Source organism: Physella acuta, unplaced genomic scaffold (genome assembly GCF_028476545.2).
Source record: "Physella acuta isolate Inbredline_101_S28 unplaced genomic scaffold, ASM2847654v3 ptg000254l, whole genome shotgun sequence".
In the NCBI taxonomy this organism is placed as follows: Eukaryota; Metazoa; Mollusca; class Gastropoda; family Physidae; genus Physella; species Physella acuta.
Genome location: NW_026731773.1, coordinates 689,771 through 707,971, shown reverse-complemented (window position 1 = coordinate 707,971; position 18,201 = coordinate 689,771). Strand labels below are relative to the sequence as shown.

The window sequence follows — 18,201 nt, the reverse complement described above, 5'->3', positions numbered from 1 at the left end:
CTTATATACTAAATGTGTAATGACGTCCTATTTGTAAGCTGGGAAGTGTAATGACGCTCTGCTTGTAGGCTTGGGGGTTTAATGACGTTCAAATGGTAAGCTGTGAGGTGTAATGACATCTTAATTGTATGCTGGGACGTCCTAATTATGTACTGGAATGTGTGATGACGCCCTACTTACATGATTAATGTGTAATGATGTCCTACTTGTAGACTGGGAGGTATAATGACGTCCTAATTGTTTGTCATTTGAAAGTTAGTGATTTTGTGGTCTATGTTTGGTTGGTTGTCTGTTAATGGGTTAGTTGTTGTTCGTTGGTCTGTTGTCAGTTAATGGTGGTAACTTATGTTCGTTGGTTTGTGGTAGTTTGTTTATAATATTTTGTTTTTGTTTACTGTATACATATACAAGCCCGCTACGCACTTACTGATTTTCATTGTGTTTGATCATCTTGTTGATCTAGCTGATGGAGCCTCTAGCTGATGGGTACACTAGCTGATGGGTCCTCTAGCTTATTGTTCCTCTCGTTGATCGGGCCTTTTATTGATGGAGCCTTGTTGGTGTTTCCTCTGTTGTTGGTTTTTTTTTGGTGATGGGTCCTATTAATTACATAGAAGCACTGTCCAGAAATAAACAGTCCTTGCTGATCCCACGAACAAATCATAATCCCCACACAGAATCTACACACACAGAATGAACAACAGAATCCAGTCAACTTACACAATTTAATATGTCTACCAAAAACAGCAAAGCGATACAGTTGAGCTAGTTTATCTTGGGAAGTCTTTTCAATAGCCAACACACGTTAAGAAATTTCCCATATCAAAAATAAAAAGTAAAATAGCTGTTGAACACACCATGTCATAGGTTTTGACATGCGTGTTTAATCTATTCTCCTTCACACCCCCCCCCCCTCCATAGTCCGTGTCACCAGTTGTTTCCCTTTTCCCATCTCTCATTGTTCGTCCCCTGAACACTAGCTCAGCCACCCACATGTCAAAACACACCAACACTTGTTAACCTTGCACTAGACACTGTCCTACACCCACCCATCGAACATACACGAATGTCAGACAATCTCACTACACATTGTTTACACGTAGCACTTTCACGTACAAACAAAACTCCGTCATCACACAACCGATCTAACTGTAGTCACCAGACAACATACACATATATCAGTATATATTTGGTAACAAGCTTAGAACTTTTTAAAACTATGTTCTATATCACTAAAGCATCCATCGACATTGTGAAGTACATAGGGTATAATTCTGAAATCTTTCTCGTAACTTGTTTTAAAAATGTAATACAACATCACATAACTTCCAGCGCGTTTCAATTTATGTATTATTTCTTTAATATGTTTTAAAAGGAAGGTAGAATTTTTTCCCATACGTTCAAACAATATTGAAAAAAGAGAACTAGTCTTTGAAACGATGTTATTTTATTAAATAAATAAGATGCCTCTAAGGAGGAAGCTTATTTTACCGATTGTTTTTACTTCATAGTCACCCCCCCCCCCTCCCTCCTCCACACACACCACTCACCCCATCCATTTACCTTAGTGTGGGTGGACGGTGATTAAATTATTTATTTCATATTTGATTTTAATATTGTGTTCTATATTGTCCGTGTAGGGAGAGGGGGGGGGGTGGGGTGGCATGACATACCCTCATCACATAGTCACATATTCAGATATTATAATCCTCTCTTAAGGGGAAGTAACCAAGCTTGGATGATGCTGTCGACAGTATAAAAGAGTTGTCGCGCTTAACAAAAAATAAACATGCATGTTGCCCCAGTTAATTTTTATGACAGTAGGCCTACGCCTACAAGCGGAGGGGGTAAAAAAATTCATTTAAAAAAACGTTTTAATAACAAGCTTTTATGTAATAATGCACTAAAAAGTAGAAAATAAATTATAGACTACTATTTAAATAACTATAAAGAAAAGCGTGGGTCACTTTAGCACTTTAGTACCTACGAGCTGACCCGCAGCGTATCATACGCCGCTATTTAGTTGTTTTATTTTCTACTTTTCAGTAATTCATAATTTGTAAATTCGACAGTACCAATGCTGCCACTGAAAATATTTGCTTTAAAACACTAACCCCCCCCCCCCCCCCACTTTCCCCTAACCCCGACCCTACACCCCCCCCCCCCTCGGGCCGTAGTTTGGAGACCCCTGTCTTACACGATCACAACATGAGTCAACATGTCTTCTTACACTAACACTATCTGTCTGGTTTTTAAAAAAATAAAATTGATATCGCTCATGAACATACCGTATCACAATTTTTGACACGTGTGCTACATTCCATTACTCCCCTCCCCCCGTCCCCCATTAAAAAACAACAACTTATTGTTAACCCGATGAACATTACTCAGCCACGCACCTGTCAGAACACCCCCCCCCCCTTTTTTTTGTTTAACTTGAACTAGCCACTGTCCTACGTTCATTCAAACATACACAAACGTCACACGCTCTCATTGTTTACACACAAAACCCGTCGTCACACACTAACCCCGTCATCACACACTATCTATTATATTTATTTATTAGTTACCTAAGTTTCATCTCTTTGTGTCTGTATCATTTAGATCACGAACGCGGTAATCAATTTTGCAAAGTACCCCGGACGCGGATCTCAAATTATTCTTAAAACTAGTTTAAAATGTTGAAATAAAGAGCACATAACCCAACACGTTTCAAGTTTTTTATTTTTCTCATTGTCTTAAAACGTGGGCAGATTTGTTTCCAATAGCTCATAGTCTTCTGTTATTAAACAACTCACAAATAAACAATATAAACATACATTACAGTCTTGAAAAACGTTGTTACATAAAATTTTTGTTAAAAGACAAGATGGTTTAAAAACACGAGGTTTATTTTTTCCGATTTTTTACCAACCACCCAAACACAATCGCCTTCTGTGCGTGTGAATTACTGAGAGTTTACCATTTTAAGGGGGCGTAACTAGGCTAGGTTTATCTTGTCGATTATTTTAATGGAGTTATTTCGCTTTCGTGTTGACTGAGAGTTTACCATTTTAAGGGGACATGACTAGGCTAGGCTTATAAATCGGTTATTTTAATGGAGTTACTTCGCTTTACATAGAAAAAAAGAGCTTCTGTAAACTATTATTGTGAAATTATCTTGATATTAACAAGAGTAAAGTTCAAACTTAAAACTTTCTGGGGATGGATTGGCATTGTTTGCAAACATCAGCTGATAACATTCTCTGGATGTGTGTGTGATTTGGGAGGGGTTAGAATATTGATGTAGCTTGACCTTATGGGCTGTGTATGATGGAGGGGTTAGAATATTGATGACGCTTGAGCAGAGGCGTAGCGACCCTTCCCGGCGCCCGGGGACAAACTTTTCGATTTGCACCCACCCCCCCTCAAGATTTCGATTTGCACCCCCCCCCCCTCAAACTTTTGATTTGCACCCCCTCCCTCGAGATTTCCATATGCACCCCCCCCTTCAAACTTTCGATTTGCACCCCCCTCGAGATTTCCATATGCACCCCCCCCCCCCCTCAAACTTTCGATTTGCACCCCCCTCAACCTTTCAATTTATTTTTCCAACCCATTTCGGCGCCCCCTAAGGTCGGCGCCCGGGGACATATGTCCCCCCCCGCCACCCCCCTCGCTACCCTACTGCGCTTGAGGTGTGTGATGTATGAGGGGTCAGAATATTGATGTAGCTTGACCTTATGGGCTTTGATCCAGGAGGGGTCAGAATATTGATGTAGCTTGACCTTATGGGTTGTTTGTGATGTGGGAGGGGTTAGAATATTGACGTAGCTTGACCTTATGGGGTGTGTGTGTGATGGAGGGGTCAGAATATTGATGTAGCTTGACCTTATGGGCTGTGTGATGTATGAGGGGTTAGAATATTGATGTAGCTTGACCTTGTGGACTTTGATGGAATCGTTAGAACTAAGAACAAAGATTTTATTCTTCATTCTTTTATTCTTACGCCTAATCATCAACATTAAACTGTAAGGATTGTTACATAAAAGTATTTGCGTAGATTTTGAGCAGCGTCCCTTTTACTTACACATTTACATTAACCTTAAAACTATAGTGTTTTAGTTATATTGAGATTAAAAAGTAAACATTATAGTACACACACGTCTATAGCATAAGAAGAATTGGAAAGGAAGTGATATAGATAGCAGAAAGAACTTAGAGGTTAGGTAGATTTTGCAAATATGGATACTTCAGCCTTAACACTATCAAAAGCCCAGACCGTAACAACACTTACATAAAAACATATAAACATTTGTAAAGCTGCACTGAAGTTTCTACAAATAACTTGTACCATATTATATATGCACCATATTATAAATTCACACATAAACAGCACTAGTAATTTTATTTTATTTTATTGACATGTATAAACAAGTTAGCATAGCAAAATATTCATTGGACTGTATTCACTCTGGCATGGGATAAAAACTAGGAATACTCAATGTCTTGAAATCTGCAAAACAAAACAAAAATAAATAAATCATATTATCTTTTAAAACAAAGAGTAGCTGGTCACAAAACAATGAAAAATTGTATTTTTACCAAGAATAAAAGAAAATTTTGACTTAAGATATCTCTATGTGAATATATCAAAAACATATAAGCTTGAAAAAAAAAACTTGCGCTTGAGAGAATTAATAAAAACATTTAAAAACAATTTTCTTTATTTTGTTCTCTGCTTAAAGTGGTTGTTTAACATTGATTATCCAGTGACAGTTTAAAAAAAATTGGTATTGTAGTTTATAAAATATAAATAATAATCAACATTAAATAGCACACAAACAAATCACACAAAACAGTGAAACTTATAGCATTTCACACATCACACAAACATTTGAGAGTTATAGCGGTTCTGTTCACCTATCACAAAAAGTGTAACTTATAACATTTGAAACATTACACAAAAAAGTGAAACTTATATCACACATCACAATGACATGTGAAACTTTTGTCACATATCACAAAGACAAGTGAAACAACATATCACACAAAAAGTGAAACTTATATCACACATCACACAAAAAGTGAAACTAATATCACACATCACACAAAAAGTGAAACTTATATCACACATCACACAAAAAGTGAAACTTACATCACACATCACACAAAAAGTGAAACTTATATCACACATCACACAAAAAGTAGGTGTCGGTGTGATCGAGTCGGTAAAGCTCATGGTTGCTAAACCGAAAAGTTACGAGTTCAAACCCTCGGGCAGATGAGGCTCATTAGCTGGGGAAAGCCACTCTTCTAGGAGAGACAACTCCAAAAAGCAGGCTGAAATTGGAGTCGATGGCCTCAATGGCGCATAACCAGTTGACACGTATCCTTCATTGTGATGGAGGCGTGATCGAGTCGGCAAAAGACCATGGTTAATAAATTTGAAAAAGGCTCGAGTTCAAACCCTCTGGCAGATAAGGCTCGATCCCTTCCAGCACTAAAAATTAAGAACAAAGAAGAAGAAACACAAAAAAGTGAAACTTACTTGCACTTGACACATGTGTAAAAAACTGTCTGACCCTCGTCTGCCGATCGTGTCTGCCTGGTTGTGTAGATCATGATGTCGTGGTTGCACCTGGAACACTGGCGCTCCACCTGATTCATCAAGAATACATTTTTAAATACTAGTTCACCTGGTACATCAAAGGTAATTATTTAAATGGCTAGTTCACCTGATTCATCAAAGATAATTTTTTAAACACTGGTTCACCTAATTCATCAAAGATAATTTTTAAACACTGGTTCACCTAATTCATCAAAGATAATTTTTAAACACTGGTTCACCTAATTCATCAAAGATAATTTTTAAACACTGGTTCACCTAATTCATCAAAGATAATTTTTAAACACTCGTTCACCTAATTCATCAAAGATAATTTTTAAACACTGGTTCACCTAATTCATCAAAGATAATTTTTAAACACTCGTTCACCTAATTCATCAAAGATAATTTTTAAACACTCGTTCACCTAATTCATCAAAGATAATTTTTAAACACTGGTTCACCATATACCAAACTATGGTGAGAAGCTGATTGTTTGCTATGTTGGATCCCCAGCCTCCCCACTTAAAATTACACTATTTTAAGGTGAATTAATTTCAAGAATAAACTCTAAAATAAATTATAATCAGACAATTTTTTTATCCATTAAAATTATTAAACTACAGACAGAATAAAAATTAGTTGCAGAAAATGTTTTTAAGAGCAACTTGTTAGGCTTATTTCAGATCAAATACTGCATTTAATTAACTGAACTTCTTACAGTTGGGCCCTGGAATTCAGGTATCAACTCTTCTTTTATGAGATCTTCTGCTTCTTTATTTTTCTTTTGTTTTCTTTTGGGGGCGTTGAAATGAATGATAAAAGTTTCTGTGACATCTTGGTATTCTGGAGAAAACAGATGTAAAAGAAAAGCTACTAATTTTTTAAATCTGAACAAAAGTTGATGGCAGTTTCCTCCCTTAGACACCTATCAAAACAGATAACAGTTGCAATAAAAAACAATCAATTTAAAAAAGCAATTAAAAATTATTTTAAACTGAATGGTTTGATTGTTGCAAAATATCTGAGTAAAGTTAAACATACCTCTAAGTGTTAAATGATAGATTAATTTATGCTAAAAAAATTAGTTAAAAAATGACAAACTAAGAGGTAAAAAAAGTAAATGTGATGGAGTAAAAGTTTATTACACTAGAAAGTTATTTTATTTGATCAACTGTTCACATGATTTTAAATTTGTCCCTAAGAATGTCTCTGAGCATATGCAACACTAATGCTCAAGAAGTAATTTGTGTAGATCTTGAGGTCCCAACACAATCCTCTTATCCTAGGTGTGGATTAAGCTTGAGTGGGGCCACTGGATGAAAATTTCCTGGGACCCTTGTATTTGGTTGCTGGGCTACACCTAATGGTTCACCTTTCAGGTTATCAGTTGTGTTCTACCATCTGACAATGTTGTATGACATTCATGTATGGCTAATTTAGTAGCACCAATCAAATTGTTTAGTTTTACCCTACCTTTTTAATTCCTTGCAGCTAGATATTGTTCATACGAAATGATACATGTCTATAGTTTAACCCTTAACCTACCTTTTAAGTTCCTTGTAGCTGGACACCGTGCACATGAAATAATACTTTGTCCAATACTAGGCAGAGGTAGCACAGAGCCACAGAAAGGACAAAACTGTAGATCAGTGGTAAAGGGTGGAGGTTCTGACATTGTGATCTGTGAAATATATTAAAACTCATTAAATAGATGTAAAAAAAAGGCGTAAATATACATTCAATATATTTCAACAGCCTATTGGTGAGAAGGCTAGTACATTGTTTGTGATCCAACATGATGATTAAACAGAAAAAATAAGGGCTTCAATAACAATTCTTAAAATATCAAATAGGGTTCTTTTAAAAAGTGTAGGTTGGGAAATGTAATCAAGGGATGGAGTGGGCTAGCAGTATAGAGCTAGACTGCTAACCTGTGAGTCTCGAGTTCGAATCCTGATTCAAATCAGTAGACCGTCCCTGAGTCAACCCAGCTCTGATGGGTACTTAACTCACGCTAGGGAAAGTAAAGGCGGTTGGGCATAGAGCTGAGCACACTATCTCTTCATATGCCGAGGTCACAGAAACATGTGAACTCCACTTCTATGGCCCCATATATCATCAGATTTGGAAGGGGAACTTTACTTCTACTTTTACAGTTTGACATTGTGTGCCTTATCCCTGTTCTAGTTGGTTACTGTTTTTACACAAGTACACTAAACAAGTACAAGTACTTGTTTAGTGTACTTGTAACCATTGTACTGATTACTATTTACAAAGAGGATTCTTCTTCTTCTTCGTCCTTAATTTTTAGTGTTGGAAGGGATCGAGCCTTATCTTCCAGAGGGTTTGAGCTCGAGACTTTTTTTTTTTTTCCAATTTATCAAACATGAGCTTTGCCGACTCGACCATGCTTCCATCACAATTCTCGTCAATTAAGGATACGTGTCAACTGGTTATGCGCCATTGAGGCCATTGACTCCGATTTCAGCCTGCTTTTCTTTTTGGATTTGCTTCCATAGCCTTTGTCCAATCAAGAACAAATTACAAGGCAGCAGTTGTTTGATTTTGGAGTTGTCTCTCCTAGAAGAGTGGCTGTCCCCAGCTAACGAGCCTCATCTGCCCGAGGGTTTGAACTCGAGACTTTTCAGTTTAGCAACCATGAGCTTTACCGACTCGGCCACGCCGACCCCTTACAAAGAGGCTTAATATGTTACTCCAGCCTGGGCCTGACCCTTATCCACACCTGTATTCTCCCACTGAGTAAGTCCCAGATCTAGATCTATATGTTGTGTAAATATCTATTAGAGTAAATTACTTATTTAACCCTTTAACCCCTGATATCGCCAAACGCTTCTTTTTTTATATTTGCATCTTTTTGCTGTGGAGTCATGATTTTTGTGTTAATGATGCCTTTGGACTAAGTTATGATGGGACACTTATAATTTAGAAGAAAATAAATAGTAGTAGTGATAATGATATTTAATTTAAGAAATATTAGACATGTGGGTACTTCTAAAATTGGAAATTGCTAATAATAGTAGTTGTCTAGTAGTGCTACGTCCATTACAACAAAGCGTGTTTGCTGTTGGCATGGTTATGAATTAATTTATTTTTGTTCAATTAAGTGTAGCAAAGAATTCATTTTATTACATGTTGTCCATTTTACTTTTGTTTCAGCAATGTATGTCTGCTGTGGATGAGATTTGCTTTGTTCTGAAAATTTTAAAAGACCCAACCTATATTTAGATTATATTTTAAAGAGTGTTGCCCCTTTCCTTAAGAAGTGGGGAGTGAGAAATGCGCAGCAGCCTAGGAGCAAAATGGTTAAAAATGTTTAGGCCTAAGTTTATTTTTTACTGATTTTTACTGTAACCTCATATACTGGTTTACTGTCTAATACACAAGTACAACATTGACTTTTACATTAAATGACAGTACTTTACAGCATTACACACACATTTTACTCTGAATACCACTTAACACACAGTGACTAGTCTACTACACTAGGCTACAGTTCAGTAGAGTAGTGCTGTGACTAGAGACTTACACTTAACACGGTTAATATAACAAACCTAACACCTAATGGTCTAAAACACAGCAGTAAGACTACTATTACTCTATTACTAAAGTACTAAGAGTAAGACTTGCATAGTAATACATGTTACATTCATTAAGACTAAGACTATGTGACAGTGAAGGGTCAACTTACTGAACTTCAACTCAGTATTAACTCAACTGTTAACTTAGAATAACAGTTGCAATATAGATCTAGTTGTTTGTTAGTTGCCTTAGTCAAGTGACCTAGTGCTTGGCTTAGTCTTAGTCAGTCTTAGACTCTTACACTGAAACACTCTAAGCCAAGGAGTTTTTATTTTTTTTAATTTTTAGACTTAAAAACTTAAAACTTAAAAACATACAATAAATATTAAATAGTAGGCCTATAGCCTATAATTTCAATAACAAATAGGAAAATACTTAGGCCTAAGTAAACTTAATTAAGTTAAAAAAAATAGCCTCTAGTAACTTGGTAGTGGTTAACTTTAAACTTAAATATTAGGCGTAAGGCGTAATATAAATATAAATAGGCCAAGGCTATTCCCAGCCGGTTGGGAATAGCCGTATTGGGGCTATTCCCAGCCGACTGTGAATAGCCCTAATACGGCTATTCAAAGTTGGCTGTCATTTCATGCTAAATACGACTGTGAATAATATCTTAAAATAATAAAAGCATTTATTGTGACTGGGGAATGAGGTATAGATTAAGAGAGCAGTGCTATTTTTATTTTGTTATAAAAAAGTTATTACAATTAAAGTTTAGTTTAGCTTTTAGGCTAATATCAGATATAGCTGCTACTGAGGCTACGTAGGTCATAGATGATCAATTATGCACTCTAAATCTATACACTAGAATATAATCAGCTATAATTCACAGTTTCCATCACACTTTTGTGTTTTTTCCTCTCTTTTTTTTTTTTTTGCTGATATGCCAACAATAACGTCACAAAAAAAAATTAACAAAAGTAACCCTTCGATGAGTAACACAAGTAACTGAAAAAATATTTTGATATTAAGATTGAAAGGCATAGATTAAGAGTCATAGTTAATAGGGCATCTGAAGGATTTGAACCCACACCTTCTGGCACGGCAGCCACTCCCAATGACCGCTCGACCACATATCTTCATGCCTAGTTAGGTATTTTTAACATTAAATCTATCAAAAACGGTCACTGTGAATAGCCCCAATAGGCTATTCACAGTCGACTGTGAATAGACACTTCGATATTATTATAAATAACTTAGATTTTAGATCGGATCGAGTAATGAACCGTAGTATATAGATCTAAATTTCTAGTATATAGATATAATAGTATAGTCTAGCGACCTAGTCACTAGTCTAACTCAAAAGAAGTCACACTATTCACTATAACTATAATAGTACTATAATAGTGAAGTGTGCTAGGCCCTAACTAAATAAATTAAATGAAATAGCCTATTAAATCAAGTTTAAGTTCATCACAGTATAAAAGTATATGAATAAGGCTTACAGTTTGATATAGATCTAGAAATCTAGAAGCTAGATCTTTAAATTGGGACCTAGAAATCAAAAGAAGACTATAGATTCTAGATCTAGTCAGTAGTGTAGTCTGGACACAGATCTGTTTCGAAACACGGCGTGTTGTTATAGTCGTGTATGCATTGTTATTGTTATATCTTTTTTGTAGTTATTTCCCTTGAATTAAAGTTTCCGGAGGTTCTCACGAAAACCCACATCGTCCACATATACATTAAAATGGTAACTGTCCAAGAAAAGTGTTTTGAGTAGGCCTATGCCTAATTTAAAAAGTAATTATTTGAAATAATCTTTCCTGATCTCAATCTTTGTGATGTCATTTTGGCGGAGAAAACGGGAAGGTGGGTCTTGTTTTTTTTTACTTCTCGTATACATAGTAGCCTATTGAGAAAGTATTGTAATCGTGCAAACAGTGCCGGCGCCAGGTTATTTAGCGCGCTAGGTATACTTATTAAAAGCGCCCCCCCCCCCCCTCTCGCAATTTTTTTCGTGCCCCTGTATTTTCAGAGGCGTAGGGGTCGGCGTGGTCGAGTCGGTAAAGCTCATGGTTGCTAAACCGAAAAGTCTCGAGTTCGAACCCTCGGGCAGATGAGGCTCGTTAGACAACTCCAAAATCAAACAACTGCTGCCTTGTAGTCAGTGTTTCTTCCAGACTTTTTTTCTCCGTGGGGGGGGGGGCACTTGAAATCTTGGGGGGGGGGGGGCGGACACTGTTAAAAGTATATATTTTCTATATAAATTATATAAATTTCATTTCGTTCGGGGGGGGGGGGGGCGGTAAAAAATTTCCCCCCGAAGAGATGCCTGGAAGAAACTCTGCTTGTAGTTTGTTCTTGGTTGGACAAAGGCTATGGAAGCAAATCCAAAAAGAAAAGCAGGCTGAAATCGGAGTCAATGGCCTCATTGGCGCATAACCAGTTGACACGTAACGCTTAATTGTGATGGCAGCATGGTCGAGTCGGCAAAGCTCATGGTTGATAAATTCGAAAAAAATCTCGAGTTCAAACCCTCTGGCAGATAACTGAGATAAGGCTCGATCCCTCCCAACACTAAAAATTAAGAACGAAGAAGAAGAAAGATCAGAGGCGTAGCGTCCCTTCCCGGCGCCCGGGACAAACTTTCAATTTGCACCATAAAACTTTCAATTTGGTTTTCCAACCCATTTTGGCGCCCCCTACGGACAGCACCCTAGGCGACCACCTAGTTCGCCTTATAGGTAGCGCTTGCCCTGCGTGCAAGGAAAAATTACATGAAATTCTAATACTTTTCGCCGTTTTACACCTCCCCACTGTATCGTATAAGGAATATAAAGGATGTAATCGAGCTAAAATCAAAATATATTTCAGATTTCTCAAACACTATCACATCTATCGGACTGTTCCTTTTTAAACTTTTCACGTTGGTCAAAACTCGATGACAATGCAATGTGACTTAATTAGATATTTAATTAGCTTTTAAAAAATTGACTAAAAGTTTCTTTATGAAGAAAAATATTTACGCTCATTTATGCACAAAACGCTTACATTCATTTTTTCTACTCGATTATATTTTTTTAAATTAAGTATTTAATTAAGTATTTTAAAAAATAATTAAAAAACAACATTCATATATCCAGATTGCACTGAAAGTGCCATTTCTCTTACTCTTAGCACTAACAAGAAATTTTAAGGGAGATCACTCCCGCATTATTTTGTAATGAGGCTTGACGATAGGAAAAAGGGAGTAAAAAAATTAGCTATATTCGCATAACGCAATTTATTGGTGCCGCGGAAAATAAAATAATATAATACTTATCTCAATTTAGCACAAACAAGAGGGATAGGGCGAACTGACTTCAATGTGATGTTTGCACAGTTAAAATGCTATACATGGGGGGGGGGGGATTTTTTTTTACAACATCCCACGTCATTAAAAAATTGATATATATCGACTAAAATAACTCATTAATGGACAACTCTCTTTTAATGCATACATGAAGGTATTACAGTTCTACACTTATTATACCATTGATTACTAATCCAGTTTGAATTTGTCATCATCATTTATTTTGCTTATAAACCAAAGTTTCTATACGAGGGCTAGTAATCAGAAACTATTGGACGACTGGGAAAGCTTGATAAAAAAAAATGAAAGGTTTGTTCTTAAATGACGACCGAAATAATCGTAGGTCATTCACTGCTATAAAAATGTACAACAATTGATTGGGCTACAAAAAAAAATGTTTTTGTTGTATGCTTTGGTTTGGTCTTACGTGTTTTTTTTTTTTTGGATAGTTTTGTCATCGTGACTTTTTTATAAACACACCCCTGACACACCCTTGACCTACTCGCCGGATATCCTCCCCCCAGATACACACGCCTTAAACACATCCCCACCCCATATCACAGGGACACATCGTATATACACACCTTGAGTAGCTTAAATAACTTACACTACACATTTGTAAGTACACACTTTAACTTTTAGTAGTCCTATTCTGAACAGTGGCGTCACAAGGGGGAGGCGTGGGGCTCCACCCCCACCCTCACTGAGCGTCACCGTATACCATTGAGCCACAGCACCTTTAACAACGCACTAACACACCTATTTAAACTCTTTCTGAAAAAACATTATGTTACATTTGTTATGTTAAAAAAAAAAAAAAAAAAAAAACCAATTCATATGAGCTGCCCCGAAACTCGACTTAAAATATCGGCCCAGCTCATCCGCTATTGTGTCTTTTGTTTCATCTCTTTAATGATCTATACCTTGTATTTACTTTGGTGCACAGACGTTTTCTTTTGTCATATCGATTTAGGGAATACACTGCAATAATTTTAAAACATGTGAGGGGGCCAGGGGAGGGGCTTGGGGAGGAGGGTGGGGTGGTCTGGACAAAAGACATGTCCCGAAGAACACATCATGTTTCTGTATAAACATTGTTACAGTGATAGTTTACCATTGGGCATATGCTGGGTAGCTGTTAGAAATGTTTGCTTCACTTAGTTTGTTGATGTTTCTTCTGTTTAGCCACGAGCTGTTGGGGTAAGTTCGTTAACTGGGGTAAGTTCGTTAGCTGGGGTAAGTTCGTTATTTTGTGGTAAGTTCGTTAGCTGGGGTAAGTTCGTTAACTGGGGTAAGTTCGTTAGCTGGGGTGAGTTCGTTAGCTGGGGTGAGTTCGTTAGCTGGGGTAAGTTCGTTCGCTGGGGTAAGTTCGTTCGCTGGGGTAAGTTAACAGTTGGGGTAAGTTCGTTAGCTGGGGTAAGTTAGCTTTTGGGGTAAGTTGGTAAATTTGTATAAGTTCGCAGGTTTGGATGAGTTCATAATTTTGTATTAGTTCGTTAGCTGGGGAAAATTCGTTGTTGGGGTAAGTTCGTTGGCTAGAACAAGCTCATTACCTACTAGATGTTGTAAGCTTGTTACCTCCTGTAGATTCGTTGACTGTACTAAATTTGTTAACTGAAGTACATTCGCAAGCTGGGATAAGTTCTTTTGCAAAAATAGGTTCATTAAAATATTATACCTTTAATAAAATTATGACAAAATGCAAAACCCAAAGATTCGAAAAGCATCAGACTGCCTCTTCCAGATCCCACTCCAACCCTGAGGTGAAGGACACATCCAAATGCAGGAGAGTCTGCGACAACGATCGATTCCCTGGCCTTGTGTGTGAGTTAGTGGCTCTGTCTTTGACCTAGAGGGTGAGTTAGTGGCTCTGTCTTTGACCTTGTGTGTGAGTTAGTGGCTCTGTCTTTGACCTTGTGTGTGAGTTAGTGGCTCTGTCTTTGACCTTGTGTGTGAGTTAGTGGCTCTGTCTGTGACCTAGAGGGTGAGTTAGTGGCTCTGTCTTTGACCTTGTGTGTGAGTTAGTGGCTCTGTCTTTGACCTTGTGTGTGAGCTAGTGGCTCTGTCTGTGACCTAGAGGGTGAGTTAGTGGCTCTGTCTTTGACCTAGAGGGTGAGTTAGTGGCTCTGTCTTTGACCTAGAGGGTGAGTTAGTGGCTCTGTCTTTGACCTAGTGTGTGAGTTAGTGGCTCTGTCTTTGACCTAGAGGGTGAGTTAGTGCCTCTGTCTTTGACCTTGTGTGTGAGTTAGTGGCTCTGTCTGTGACCTTGTGTGTGAGTTAGTGGCTCTGTCTTTGACCTAGAGGGTGAGTTAGTGGCTCTGTCTTTGACCTTGTGTGTGAGTTAGTGGCTCTGTCTTTGACCTAGAGGGTGAGTTAGTGGCTCTGTCTTTGACCTAGAGGGTGAGTTAGTGGCTCTGTCTTTGACCTTGTGTGTGAGTTAGTGGCTCTGTCTTTGACCTTGTGTGTGAGTTAGTGGCTCTGTCTTTGACCTTGTGTGTGAGTTAGTGGCTCTGTGACCTTGTGTGTGAGTTAGTGGCTCTGTCTGTGATCTAGAGGGTGAGTTAGTGGCTCTGTCTTTGACCTTGTGTGTGAGTTAGTGGCTCTGTCTTTGACCTTGTGTGTGAGTTAGTGGCTCTGTCTTTGACCTAGTGTGTGAGTTAGTGGCTCTGTCTTTGACCTAGAGGGTGAGTTAGTGGCTCTGTCTTTGACCTTGTGTGTGAGTTAGTGGCTCTGTCTTTGACCTTGTGTGTGAGTTAGTGGCTCTGTCTGTGACCTAGAGGGTGAGTTAGTGGCTCTGTCTTTGACCTTGTGTGTGAGTTAGTGGCTCTGTCTTTGACCTTGTGTGTGAGTTAGTGGCTCTGTGACCTTGTGTGTGAGTTAGTGGCTCTGTCTGTGATCTAGAGGGTGAGTTAGTGGCTCTGTCTTTGACCTTGTGTGTGAGTTAGTGGCTCTGTCTTTGACCTTGTGTGTGAGTTAGTGGCTCTGTCTTTGACCTAGTGTGTGAGTTAGTGGCTCTGTCTTTGACCTAGAGGGTGAGTTAGTGGCTCTGTCTTTGACCTTGTGTGTGAGTTAGTGGCTCTGTCTTTAACCTTGTGTGTGAGTTAGTGGCTCTGTCTTTGACCTTGTGTGTGAGTTAGTGGCTCTGTCTGTCACCTTGTGTGTGAGTTAGTGGCTCTGTCTTTGACCTAGTGTGTGAGTTAGTGGCTCTGTCTTTGACCTTGTGTGTGAGTTAGTGGTTCTGTCTTTGACCTTGTGTGTGAGTTAGTGGCTCTGTCTTTGACCTAGTGTGTGAGTTAGTGGCTCTGTCTTTGACCTTGTGTGTGAGTTAGTGGTTCTGTCTTTGACCTTGTGTGTGAGTTAGTGGCTCTGTCTTTGACCTTGTGTGTGAGTTAGTGGCTCTGTCTGTGACCTAGAGGGTGAGTTAGTGGCTCTGTCTTTGACCTTGTGTGTGAGTTAGTGGCTCTGTCTTTGACCTTGTGTGTGAGTTAGTGGCTCTGTCTTTGACCTAGAGGGTGAGTTAGTGGCTCTGTCTTTAACCTTGTGTGTGAGTTAGTGGCTCTGTCTTTGACCTTGTGTGTGAGTTAGTGGCTCTGTCTTTGACCTAGTGTGTGAGTTAGTGGCTCTGTCTTTGACCTTGTGTGTGAGTTAGTGGTTCTGTCTTTGACCTTGTGTGTGAGTTAGTGGCTCTGTCTTTGACCTTGTGTGTGAGTTAGTGGTTCTGTCTTTGACCTTGTGTGTGAGTTAGTGGCTCTGTCTTTGACCTTGTGTGTGAGTTAGTGGCTCTGTCTTTGACCTTGTGTGTGAGTTAGTGGCTCTGTCTTTGACCTAGAGGGTGAGTTAGTGGCTCTGTCTTTGACCTAGAGGGTGAGTTAGTGGCTCTGTCTTTGACCTTGTGTGTGAGTTAGTGGCTCTGTCTTTGACCTAGAGGGTGAGTTAGTGGCTCTGTCTTTGACCTTGTGTGTGAGTTAGTGGCTCTGTCTTTGACCTTGTGTGTGAGTTAGTGGCTCTGTCTGTCACCTTGTGTGTGAGTTAGTGGCTCTGTCTTTGACCTTGTGTGTGAGTTAGTGGCTCTGTCTTTGACCTTGTGTCTGAGTTAGTGGCTCTGTCTTTGACCTTGTGTGTGAGTGGCTCTGTCTTTGACCTTGTATGTGAATTAGTGGCTCTGTCTTTGACCTTGTGTGTGAGTTAGTGGCTCTGTCTTTGACCTTGTGTGTGAGTTAGTGGCTCTGTCTGTAGCCTATGTACCTGTCAAAAAATTAGACAGTCATTAAGTGGTATATCAATGTCATATTAATACATAGTTATGGTGTTATACAGCAATGTTATATAACACTTACCTTAACTTCTTTTTTTAATCGATGTATAGAATGGTCGATGTAAAGCTGTACATTTTTTTTTCTTATTGAGGTGACGATGATTTTTTCCCAAGGTTAATTATGAACAAAAATTCAATTTATTCCCTACAGCTGTCAGAACCTAAAAACATTGGAGGAGTGCCGACAAAAAATGCTTATTGGTTACGCTCTAGCTCGGCACCCAACCAATCCCGCGTGTAGCGTCACGTTTAACGGCGTGGACGTGAGTGGACAAGACCCATGTCACACCGTCCTGTCGATGGTGGGATGGTGCTGTGAGCAGGTTAAAATATGGGCCGGTAAAGGTTGGACATTGGTTGAAATGCTGGTAGTGTGGTTCCAATCGTTCTTTTGATGCCTGAATATGATCGGCTATACATCCCATGAGAAAATGATTTGACATCGTAAATGTAGAAAAAATTAAATGGTTTTATAAGACAATGTGTGTTTAACGTTTGATTCATTAAACGTTAATTATTGACGATGTTATAACACTCAGAAAAGCAATGAAAATTCTAACGCGGACTTGTCGAGGAAAAAAAACCCAAAAGAAATGGAAGCTTTTTTATTTACTGAAAATAAGCAAATAAAACGAATTTACTGTCTTAAGAAATTATTTGTTATAAGGTATAAGCAGTGTTTCTGTCTAGCAACATACGTAAAATTGCTTTTGGACATCAGGTGGTTGATAACGCGATCTCCAGTACTTCATTATTGTAATAATAAGCTTCTCATGAGTTCAAAATGACTGCTTGTATAAGTACAACCTACTTTCTCTATAGGACGTAATGTGTTGTTAAGTACATTGTTTATCTTGTGTTTCTAATGACATACTCAACGCTTAACAAAACACGGTCACATTTCGTATGTTACATTTTACAACTTGTCAACTGAGATTTACTAAAGAATAAATTCTTCAACTTTTCACATATTCTGAATATCCTGTCTTTTTTTTAAACAATAATTTAAATACATTACTTTTTAACGTTAATCACAAAGAAAAAAACAGAAAATAAATGCCTGTATTTAAATACATTTCATTTTATCGTTAATCACAAAAAACAGAAAATAAATGCATGTATTTAAAAACATTTCATTTTATCGTAAATCACAAAATAAAAACCAGAAAATAACTGCCTGTATTTAAATACATTTCATTTTATCGTTAATCACAAAAAAACCCCAGAAAATAACTGCTTATATTGAAACACCAATCTCTCGTCAATGGAAAAACTCGGAGAACTAAAAAAACGACAAATTAATCTATTCAAATGTCATTTCCCATCATCTCTTGGATCAGTCAACACATCAATGAGCACCCTATGAAGGGAATAATATATTCTCCTTGAGTGAATGGCCAG

At 38.0% G+C, this 18,201-nt stretch overlaps 1 protein-coding gene across 1 annotated transcript; it reads right to left on the bottom strand.

Moving 5' to 3' along the window:
* Nucleotides 1–4,381: 4,381 nt before the first annotated feature.
* LOC131938651 (DNA-directed RNA polymerase I subunit RPA12) lies at nt 4,382–10,791 on the bottom strand. Its single transcript, XM_059296763.1, has 5 exons — nt 10,636–10,791; nt 7,136–7,271; nt 6,309–6,433; nt 5,531–5,640; nt 4,382–4,495 (listed from the first exon to the last, which is right to left on the bottom strand). Exons 2-5 carry the CDS (start codon nt 7,263–7,265, stop codon nt 4,471–4,473), a joined length of 390 nt encoding a protein of 129 aa, XP_059152746.1. The 5' UTR covers nt 7,266–7,271; nt 10,636–10,791; the 3' UTR covers nt 4,382–4,470.
* Nucleotides 10,792–18,201: the final 7,410 nt, after the last annotated feature.

What these genes read in the sequence shown, in the direction of transcription:
- LOC131938651 (XM_059296763.1), bottom strand. Translation starts at nt 7,265, where the DNA reads ATGTCAGAACCTCCACCCTTTACCACTGATCTACAGTTTTGTCCTTTC. An exon ending in AGCTACAAGGAACTTAAAAG is followed by an intron (nt 6,434 to 7,135) that starts GTAGGTTAAGGG and finishes TGTTTTCTCCAG; the next exon opens with AATACCAAGATGTCACAGAA. An exon ending in CTGAATTCCAGGGCCCAACT is followed by an intron (nt 5,641 to 6,308) that starts GTAAGAAGTTCA and finishes TTGATGAATCAG; the next exon opens with GTGGAGCGCCAGTGTTCCAG.